We start from the raw sequence: 10,489 nt of genomic DNA on the forward strand, positions 1-10,489 counted from the left end.
AAAAGTCTCCGGCGAAGCAAAACAGTCCATTTTTTATCTCGAAACTCCGATCACCGTCTCCGCCCATGAGTACTCCAGCAGTTCCGGGGGTACGCTCTGTTACAATTTTTTGTTTTAATCTCTTCTTAATTGGTGGTGTATCAGTCGCATTCAGATCTCGTACTTCATTTCTTCTATCTTCGAATGTGTATGCCAGATCTTGTCATTTTCTCGAAATTCAGCGACGTTTCGATTGATGTTTTTGTTTTTTTTGTTGTCTTTGGACAGGGCTCTGGTTTGGTTACTGGATTCACCAAGCTATGCAAGGGCTTAGCCGTTGTGCTAATTGGCGGGCATATCTTGGTTCAGGTTTTTCCTGCGGTTGTTAACTATCTTGCTCTTATTCCAGCCAGGTATCTTGTTGGGAGAATTTAGTTTTTGGATTAGCAATAGTGAAAATTGTGCGAAGATAATGTAGTTTCATGGATGCATCTACGCGATGCGTACGTTCTTGAAGTAATGCCAGTAGGTTTTCGGTTAGAAGTGTATTTGTTTTATCGAGTTGAAATTTAGTTAGGAAAGAATCTAGAATCTTATGATCACTGATGAATGAATTACTGTGTAAGATAGGATTTCAGGCGGGGCGGAAGGTATTTGTTACAAGTTTTGAATGTTACATACTTTATTCACAGGCTTGTCTTGTGGGATTGATGGAAGTTAGGCAATACTTAAGTTTCCATGCTTGGAAATGCGGTCATCATTGTAAATTGCAATGATTTTGTCAATTCCACTACTTAATTTATTGGCCAAACCATCCAAGTACCGTTCCGCCCTTCTTCAGAACAAAATATGTTGATAGGAAGTAGCAACAGACCTTTTGAGAGGCTACAAAATCTACTGCTTTAGGATGCCAATGTTTGCGTTGCAGAGGCCTGAGTGAACTATTTTGATATCTAGAACTCTTTTACATTTTTTTTTATAGTGAAGAATCCAAAGATGGTATTACCTCCATGTAACCACATGTTTTCACTATTAACCAATCTGAATTATGGACACTACCAATTAATTAGAAGAAGCACCCCCTACTTGAGTGTGAAATGTGAACCCCTTATCATTGTGAATTGGCTTAATCTCCTGATAGGAAAAAAGATTCTTATAAGATTTGAAATATAGAGAAAGATGTCCTCAATAGAAAAAGGAAATTACAGAAAAAATCATGTCATCTAGAGTACAAATATGCAAAAATAAGTCCAAAATTTGAATGGTCACACTTGTGGACCAGCAAGAGGTAGAATATAAATATCTTTTCTCTGAAAACTTCTCCATATGAATACTTTTGTTAGAAAATAAGTCTTCCTTTCCAACCAAACTACTCTCAACGAAGAGCTGAAACTGCATATGCCCAATATGACCTCAATCTTTTACTGGTCATCTTTTGAAATCATTCTAATTATTAGAGTATGCACATCTCTTAGGGAAGCCTAACAAATATTTAATTTAGAAGCAAAATAATTCTGAATTTGCTACAAAAATCAAAATGGAGAAAAAATATCACTTACCAAAGAAGCGAAGAACCATTAGTTTAGGCAAGACATGATGACTGATGTGATAATATAGTTAATGAAACCTCAATCAACTGCAAATCATGAGTTCTTGTCTACAGTGGACATGCATTTAAGCACTTAGTACATTAGTTGAGATACTTGCCTATTCAGCTACAATGCAGTAAATACTAAATATGAATGCATTCCACGTTAGGTAACCTTCCTCAAGAGGAGACTTAATTGGGCATGAAAAATTTGTCTTTCTTTCTCATTGACTGTTCATCAAAATACCAAAATTGTCATTATCATTCAGTATCCTATCAACGCTCTCCACCTCTCACTTTCTTGTATATAGATTTATCGAGGTAAGTCCATATTGACTCCAACTCTTATCTATAACAATAAAATTATTAATCATAATGTAGAAATTTGTGCCTAGCTTAATTTATTAATTAATTTTATTTGTATGATGTGAGAATATTTCCTCTGTAATATAGGAATTGATTAAGTTCAGAGATGGCATTAGTATTTGACCAACTTTTAAGTTGTTCAATTTTAATGTGAAGTGTGTAAACTATAAACGATTGTTGGGTCATTCATTCCTTTGAACTTTTATTTTGCAGGACAATTCCTTTTGCCTGGAATCTCTTAACTGCTGGTTATATTGAACAGTCAGTATATGGGGTATGCACCCACATTGTAGTGCACTATTTTTTGTTCCATTCACAGAATAACAATTTGAATTCACCTCACCATTTTAGTCAGTCTCCACTTGAAGTTAGACTCATTGAGAGCAATATATTGCAGGTTGTTGTCAGCACAGTTGGCCTCCTTTTTGTTGGAAAGTTGCTTGAACCCATATGGGGCTCTAGAGAATTTCTGAAATTCATCTTTGTAGTCAATTTTCTAACCTCTTTATGTGTCTTTATCACAGCAATTGCCCTGTACTATATTACACAGGAGGAAAGTTATCTGTAAGTGCTACCGAGTCCTCGTGCATCAGGGGCACCTTTTAGGCATACTTGAGTACATGTCTTTAGCTGATTGAGCATTCTGCTGATTTCATCACTCAAAACTGTTTTGATCCATTTAGATTTTCACTCAAGTAAATTTTGTCTGATTCATTTCCATCTTTGTATTTTACAGTTTATCAACTCCTCTTTAAACACGTTTCCCGCTCTGCCCCCAGGCTTTCCAGACATCTTATTTACATCTTTTCGTTGTCTCAGTTATTTGCCTGTATCTGGTTTCTATGGGATTCTAGCTGGGTTCTTGGTTGGGATCAAACAAATGATACCTGATCAAGAGTTGCCAGTATTGAAACTAAGAGCTAAGGTATGAAAAGTGTAGATAGATATATCCTAATTTCGAATAATTTTTATCAGAGTTTTATTTGAACCCTCTTCTGGCCTTGGCTTGCAATTTCATGCAGTGGTTGCCATCTCTTGCTGTATTGGTATCCGTTGCTGTAAGCTTTTGGACAACAGGAGCAGCAACATATCTTCCAACAATAATATTTGGGACATACGTCAGCTGGATTTATCTGAGATACTGGCAGAGGAAACCTGAAGCAAAACTTAAAGGCGATCCAAGTGATGATTTTGCATTCTCTACATTCTTCCCTGAACTTTTACGGTATACTGTTTGAACCCTTTTCTATTTTTAAGCATCTCTTTCCCATGTTTCGGGAATTCTGTGCTCTCTCCCCATAGTCCATAGTGTACTTTTAAGTCTTGATGGTTCTGTGCAGGCCAGTCATTGATCCAGTTGCATCAATATTTTATCGTCTGCTTTGTGGAAGATCTGAATCCCCTAACAATGCTGAGGACTATACTGCTGGAAGCGCCCCACTGCCCGGTTCGGATCCTATTGAGGCATCTAGAAGAAGGTAATATTTGTTATTGCTTCTCTCCTGACTCTTGAGCTTGATCATACTAAGTGTTTTCCACTTTTAGCTTGTTCTATAGTTTACAGAAGGAACTGATTTAAGTAGCTATTTTTGTTTTAAATGGCTTGTGGTAGACAGGACAGCGCGAGAAATTACAACTAGTTCTATATTTTAAATTTTCTTTTGGGGCCAAATTAGGAGTTCTAAATTTTTTTATTGTCTAGAAATTAGGTGCCAAATTTAAAATTAAAAATTTTTATGTATAAATTTCAAATTCAAATTTTGAATTCTCCTCACCTCACTACACGCATCTACCTTCGTGGTGATGTTTCCCTCTTTATTTGCATCTTTTCATCGTCTATGTGCTTTGTCTGCACTAGATGTCCCCTATTATCCACCCACCTTGATGAACATGAACATTGTTGTCAGCACTTTTTCGAAAAGAAAACCATACAGAGGGTGGCGACAGGGTGTCAGCCCACAGGGAAAGCTAGAGTATTTTAAAACCAAAATCAAAAGGGGAAGGTAATTTTGAACGGGCCCGATATTAAGTGCTCAAAGGGAGGGTTGGTTGAACACTGGTCAATACAATTGTTTGCAAACAAACCATCACGGGTTGTCTTAGTGGTAAATAGGGAGCATGACTTTGATAATGGGTTAAGAGATCATGAGTTCAACCCACAGTAGCTGCCTACTTAAGATTTAACATCCTACGAGTCTCTTTGGCACTCAAATGTTGCAGGGTTAAGCGGATTGTCTCGTGAGATTAGTCGAGGTCCACATAAACTAATCCAGATACTCAGACATAATAGAGAAAAAACAATTGTTTGCAAAAAAATCAGAACTTTTAAAGGGGATTTTGATTGGAAGCTACAAAAGCAAAATATAAGAAGTTTCTGTGAGTTTTCCATTTGTTGGAAGTGGAACTGGTTAGCAACTTGCTCGTCACTAGCTATAGCAATGGTAAAGAATGATATGAACATAAAGGAAATGTGTGTATCCAAAAATGTAAAGGACTTAGTGGAGAGAAGAAAATACTCATAAAATTTGAACATTTCTACTCGTTTCAGAGAAAGGGGAGCTAGAGCTTTGGAAGAAAGATTGGCAGCTGAGAGATTGGCTGCATCCAGAAGTGCTCAAGAGTCAGGAAGAGATGCAACAGAGAATGTCTGATTGATTATTATATTTGGTTATCTGATAGGGTCTATGTTTGTTGATTAACTATGAAGAGGTCCTCTTTTCTTTATTCTGAGATGCAATTTTGTTTTGCACATTCCTTTTGTGGTCCTTGAGTTACAAAAAACTGTTGCTTCGTTTGTGCTTTTTTGCAGCATTGGGGATTTATCTGTATACAGCACGAGATATATAAGAGTAGAATTTCATCGGAAGTTTCTTCCATTGTGATTTTGAAATTGTTAAAATTATGCTTGTCACTTGCAAAATCACTCGAAATGTGTTTATAATAGTTTGTAATTGATTTTGACTATGAAAATCACGTTTAAAAGTGAAAAATCAAACATTTAATTGGTTTTAAATTATGACATGCATGATTTGAAGTGGTTTTAACCATTTAAAAAAAAATCACTCTTATATACGTCTTGATACCTTATAACACTTTTTCACCTCGTGTGAATTTTAATTTGAATCTTTTTGTTAGGAATCTGACCAAAATGCTAGCAAAGGCAATCTATCATGTAAGTGTGTATTAGACGCATTTTCTTCCATCATAATGATCTAATTAGCAAAGTCTTTGTACTATCAATTTTATAGTTAGAGATTTGACTTTTTCACCTCATATATTGTTTAAAAAAACAAAAATTGATAATTAGTAAAGTAGATTAACAAACTTTACACAGGTCAGTATTGACTGTTGAGTAATTTTCAAAGTCAGATCCAGAAGGCAAAAAAGAAAGCAATGGTAATACATTAGGATAAAAAGTAGAGACTTTCATCATGGACATTAAAGTGGCCTAAGATTACTGTGCATAAAAAGAAAGCCTTGAAAATACCTATTACCTTTCGCTAGAATCGAAAAAAAAACAACTTAATTTTCTTAACTTTAAGTTACTAAAGAAAAGAGCAAAGATCGATAGAATAGAAGGAAGATGGGATTCCTATAGTGTTAGTAAAACTCCTTCCTGTCCTCCAACCATCTCCTCCTGCAAGAACAAAGGTTTAGAAAGAATAAATTGAAATAAAATTGAAACCTTCCAAGAATGCGATAGTTTGCTTACATCTTGTAGTCCCATCTAGGCTGAATTTTGGTCATTCGATTCTCACCATAGGCATAATCGGCTCGAGCTCGTTTGGTGTTTCGGAATGCACAACATCCGATTGAGTAAATGGCAATGAGAAAAATGAGCATGACAACGTTGAGAACAGAGAGCTTGTGCCAATCCTTTCTTACAGTCTCAAGCACAGCTGCTTTGCAAGAATCACAATCGTAGCATAACATGTTGGGTGCCCCGTTCCACCGGTAGCAATCAGGGTCTTGGCCATTCTCGTTGCATGAATCTGGTGGCTTGCAGCACCCCGACTACAACCAAAATTTACTTTGTTAAGTCTGTGTTTAATAAGTTTTTGAATTTTCAATTTTTTGTCTGATAGATTTCGGACTTATTCAAATTTTTTAAAATTTACAAGTGTATTGAAAATTCAAGGACATATTAAACACAAAAATCCAATTTTACATCTCATTAGTTTGTTAACTTTATTATTACTTTTTAATATTTCAAGCAAATATTAGACACAACGTTCAATTTTAAGTCATATGGGTAGGTTGATTTTATCATGTCATGCCTAGTAGATATAGAATTTGAAAGCTAAAACCCCGTTTGGTAATCATTTCTTTTTTTTTTTTTTTTTTTAGTTTTTGAAAATTAAGTTTATTTCTTATCCAATTCTTAGAATGATTTGCATCTTTTTGAAGTACAACGGTGAAATTCTTAGCCAAATTCCAAAAACCAAAACAAACTATTTAAAGCTACTTTTTTTTTTTTTTTCAAAATTTGGCTTGGTTTTTTAAATAATGGTAAAAAATTAGATGATAAAAGAAGAGATTTGAAGATGAAAAAGGTGTCTTTTAAGCTTAATTTTCAAAATTTTAAAACAAAAAACCAACGCCCCATTTGTAACCCTTTCGTTTTTTGTTTTTTGTTTTCGAAAATTAAACTTATTTCCTCCACATTTCTTACAATGATTTTCATCTTTTTTAAATATAATAATTGAATTCCTAGCTAACTTTTAAAAACAAAAACAAGTTTTTAAAATCTATTTTTTTTAGTCTTCAAATTTTGACTTGATTTTTTAAACTATTGGTAAAAAATAGATAAAAAAAAAAAAAACGAAATTTGGATGTGGAAGTAGTGTCTATAGGTTTGATTTTCAAAAATAAAAACAAAGAAATCAAATGGTTACCAAACTGTCTCCAAATGATTATTAAACGGAACCCAAAAGGTACCATTTTAAAATTTGGAAAGTTATTAAATACAAAAGTTTATGTAATATTTTTTAAAGTGCATAGACTCATTAGACATGAACCTTAAAAATTAGACTAAACTATAACATTAGGTGGGTCTTTAGGAGACAAGTAGGAGCTAATCACCATTTACTTTTTTCTTCTTCGTTGTGTTTGAACTTTGAATTAATCTTCTTTTAGAAGATAAATCATCATTATAGCCTGAACTAGTCTTCGCTTAGAAGAATCAAATCAGGGATCAACCTGAAACTTAAGGCAGTAGATTTTGATAAATTTAATTCTTATTATTATTAGTATGATAGGGATTGAGAAATTCAAACTACCGATCTCTTTATCACTTTTCATTTTTGGACTTAAAAGTTTATCGATTAAAAATATTGAAGAAAAAAATGATATTACACCATACAAACACAAGAGCTAACACCTCGTATCAATCGTCGATGAACCTTAAAAGTTTAAGTTGATGAATTACGATAAATTTAATTATATTAATACTTTTATATTTTTTTTTTGCTCAATCTCATATATATATATAGGTTCAATTAGGAGTATACATGAGTTGAGTTGGAGATTTTTTTTTTAACTTAATCCAAAATTTTGGTTTAGTTGAATTGACTATCTAAATGACTAGAATACGGTCTCCAACTCAACCCTTAAAATTCGGGTTGGATTGTCAGATTATTTATTTCTTTTCTTTTCTTTTTTATTATATTTTTTATTAATTTAAAATAATTAATTTTTTTACTAACACATATTAATAATTAAAATTTCATAAAATTCAAATGTTAAATATCAAAATCCAAGATATCTATTACAAATTTCAAACAAACATCTTAAAAATAAAAATGAGTTATAATATATATATAGATAGATAGATAGATAGATATGTAGAAATTGGCTTAACTCAAATTTTTAAAAGTGTAATCCGGACCCAACTCAAACCCGAAATTAAACTAATCCAACTCAACCCTTCGAGTTGTCGGGTCATTTGAACATCCCTAGTTCAATTACAAATTTGGATTTCTTTATTTGGAAAAAGTTAAAGTTTAGTCCCTATGATTTGATAAAATCTCATGTGGATTCTATGATTTGATAAACCTCTCCTAAATAGTCTCCGTAGCTGAAATTATTTACACAAATTTTCTCAAACCATAGACTAGATTTTAACTGTTAAAATCACAAAGCTTACCTTCTTCAAACCATAGGAACCAAATTAGAATTTAATCAAAATTAAATTTAAAGAGAGAGAGAGAGGTACCTGAATGGGAGTGATATCTCTGTGCAAATAATTAAGAGGAGACCATGAATTAGAAACCTGATTACAAGTATTAGACCCCAAAATGCAGCTTCTAATAGTAACCCAATACTGAGGATTATTAACTCTATTCCTCAACCACACCGAATAATCTCCGACTCCATGCTCGCCGCTACGGCCACCGCTAGCCACGACGATCCCAAAAACGGTGAGACCCAAAAGAGTAGCAATGAGCAGCAACATGACGAACAAATAGAGCCATAGAGCCCAAGCTACATCGAAACAGGCCCCAACGAACCCAGCCAGTGAAATCAAGAGAACCAAAAAGCCAACCACAAGCAGCGGCCGCTGCAGAAAGGCCTCGCAAGTGGTGCTGTTCCGAGCCATCCATAGGGCTCCGCCGATGATTGGGATTGACCCTAATAGAGTTAACAAATTCAGTAACCCAATCACTGAGTTGCTCAATTTGTTCATTTTGGGGGGAGGTTCGAATAATTCTAATTCTTCTTTGCTTTTCGGTTTTGTGGGAGTTTAAAATGGAGAGAAAATTTTGGGGTTTTTCCTTTTGGTTTCTCTCAACTCTTTTAAGTTTGCCTTCAAATTTACATATACACTTTATATATACTTTGTTATCATGGGTAATACCTTTTCTGCATTACTCTCTCCTCATCATTTTATAGTATTACATTTCTATATGTTGATATCTCCGTATTTTTACATTTTCATAGATTCGATATTAGGAGTGAATCGATATTCGTAAAAATACGAAAAATAAAAGATAATCAACAAAATGTCACTAATGTAAATATAATATACATAATATACATTTCAATTTATTTTTTGAATTTTTAATGATTTTTTCTAGAAATATCATCGATATTGACATTTTATTGATATATTCATTGATATTTCCATAAAATTAATATCGTGATATTTTCATCAACATTGATATTTTAAACGTTGCATCATTGATGTTAAAAATGAATTAAAATATTTTTAAAAATAAATAAGAACAATTTATCACTTGACAAATTATGATGAAATAATTTGGTGTGGTGCAAAAAATAGGTAGGTTCTAAAATCTAGATAATTTTTTTTTTGGTTTATTATATACATGTGAGTTAGGCTTGTTTTAGCCTTGTTTAGGAAGTTCTTTTCACTTTTGTGTTTGATAATTTTTTTTTCAGCATAACTTAATAGGTTTTTTTATATATAATGTTGATTTTGAGATTGGGTATACAAATTTTCTTACCTATTGTTTATTTTTGGGAAAAAATACCTTTTGTGGTATTTCTATTAATTACCTATGTTTCAAAATGATATATTTTTAACTCTTAAGTTTCGAGTTTGATTTCAATTTAATCCCTAAATTTTAAAATGATACAAATTTAAGTTTTGTTTTAATTTGATTCATATATATCAAGATTTACACTTTATTTATGCATTTTCACTAAATACTCTTTATTTTTTTAGTTCAATGACAAATGGATTGAAAGATTTGAATTTTTGAATTTTTGGTGACACGTGATTTAATTTATATGTTAAACGTAAAATTAACTTTTTCTATAATGAGAATATAAGGGCCTAATTGGTAGATAGTTTGAAGAAAGAAATTTGAAAGCAATTGATTTATTAAAAACAAAGTTGTATTTCACGTTTTTAGTTATGTATTTAGTAACAGATTCAAAAATTCAATTCTAAGTTCAACAATTATTTACATCTATTTAATACTATATATTTATAAATCATAAAACTAGTTGAAGTTACTCATTAATATTTAGTTGAAAAGAAATTATTATTGATTTATTTATCAATATGATTCAAGTTTAAAAATTTATGTAATTATTATTATGTAGTATTATATAATTCATAAAACATTGCATGGTATATATTATAATTTTTTAAAAATGAATTGAGTTTATAATATGACATATTATATTTTTAAATATTTTATTTTTATTAAATATAATTGTGTATTTTAAAATTTTAAATTAAAAATCTAATAATGAAAACACAAAAATATTGTTTTCAGAATTTCAAAATTAAAATATGAATTATGAACTCAATCAAAAAAACATAAACCAAATCCGAAATCTTTACTAAACAGACATTGATTTTTCTATTTTTATCTAATAAATCGATTATTAAAAAAAATGTTGAATGGTAAGTCAAATCAACGAGTAGTTCACTTTTCCTTTTTCTTTATTAGTTTTTTTTTCCTTCGGGAAATGGGTTTTCGATTTTGCAGAAAGACCCTGGAATGGAATGCGAGATGTTTGTCTGTACCTTGTGCTTTTTTTCTTTTTCTTGTTTTTTTAAAAGCTAATCCTATCATTTTTAGAACT

General features: G+C 31.9%; 2 protein-coding genes across 3 annotated transcripts; one reads left to right on the forward strand and one right to left on the reverse strand.

Annotated features, from left to right (window-relative positions):
• The first annotated feature begins 6 nt into the window (after positions 1–6).
• On the forward strand, positions 7–4,809 carry LOC120080057 (rhomboid-like protein 19). 2 transcript variants are annotated; one of them, XM_039034610.1, is made up of 8 exons: positions 7–89; positions 268–392; positions 2,147–2,207; positions 2,331–2,497; positions 2,753–2,858; positions 2,956–3,158; positions 3,274–3,411; positions 4,482–4,809. In XM_039034610.1, the coding sequence occupies exons 1-8, from the start codon at positions 66–68 to the stop codon at positions 4,582–4,584; spliced, it is 927 nt and encodes a 308-aa protein (XP_038890538.1). In that variant the 5' UTR covers positions 7–65; the 3' UTR covers positions 4,585–4,809. The 2 variants fall into 2 exon arrangements, with proteins under 2 accessions (XP_038890538.1, XP_038890539.1); XM_039034611.1 differs by lacking the exon at positions 7–89 and adding an exon at positions 1,738–1,888 and having other exon boundaries at positions 267–392.
• A 510-nt stretch (positions 4,810–5,319) lies between these two features.
• On the reverse strand, positions 5,320–8,752 carry LOC120080058 (tetraspanin-6-like). Its single transcript, XM_039034612.1, has 3 exons — positions 8,148–8,752; positions 5,646–5,947; positions 5,320–5,570 (listed from the first exon to the last, which is right to left on the reverse strand). The coding sequence occupies exons 1-3, from the start codon at positions 8,616–8,618 to the stop codon at positions 5,534–5,536; spliced, it is 810 nt and encodes a 269-aa protein (XP_038890540.1). The 5' UTR covers positions 8,619–8,752; the 3' UTR covers positions 5,320–5,533.
• Between the last annotated feature and the right edge of the window lie 1,737 nt (positions 8,753–10,489).

This window comes from Benincasa hispida, chromosome 6 (genome assembly GCF_009727055.1).
Source record: "Benincasa hispida cultivar B227 chromosome 6, ASM972705v1, whole genome shotgun sequence".
NCBI classification, from domain to species: domain Eukaryota; kingdom Viridiplantae; phylum Streptophyta; class Magnoliopsida; order Cucurbitales; family Cucurbitaceae; genus Benincasa; species Benincasa hispida.

Bases quoted from the DNA above. Each gene is read 5' to 3' on its own strand.
- LOC120080058 (XM_039034612.1), bottom strand. From the start codon at position 8,618: ATGAACAAATTGAGCAACTCAGTGATTGGGTTACTGAATTTGTTAACT. The intron at 5,948-8,147 runs GTACCTCTCTCT...TTTTGGTTGTAG, and splicing joins GAGATATCACTCCCATTCAG to TCGGGGTGCTGCAAGCCACC. The intron at 5,571-5,645 runs GTAAGCAAACTA...TTGTTCTTGCAG, and splicing joins CCTAGATGGGACTACAAGAT to GAGGAGATGGTTGGAGGACA.
- LOC120080057 (XM_039034610.1), top strand. From the start codon at position 66: ATGAGTACTCCAGCAGTTCCGGGG. The intron at 2,208-2,330 runs GTATGCACCCAC...AATATATTGCAG, and splicing joins TTGAACAGTCAGTATATGGG to GTTGTTGTCAGCACAGTTGG. The intron at 3,159-3,273 runs GTATACTGTTTG...GGTTCTGTGCAG, and splicing joins TTCTTCCCTGAACTTTTACG to GCCAGTCATTGATCCAGTTG.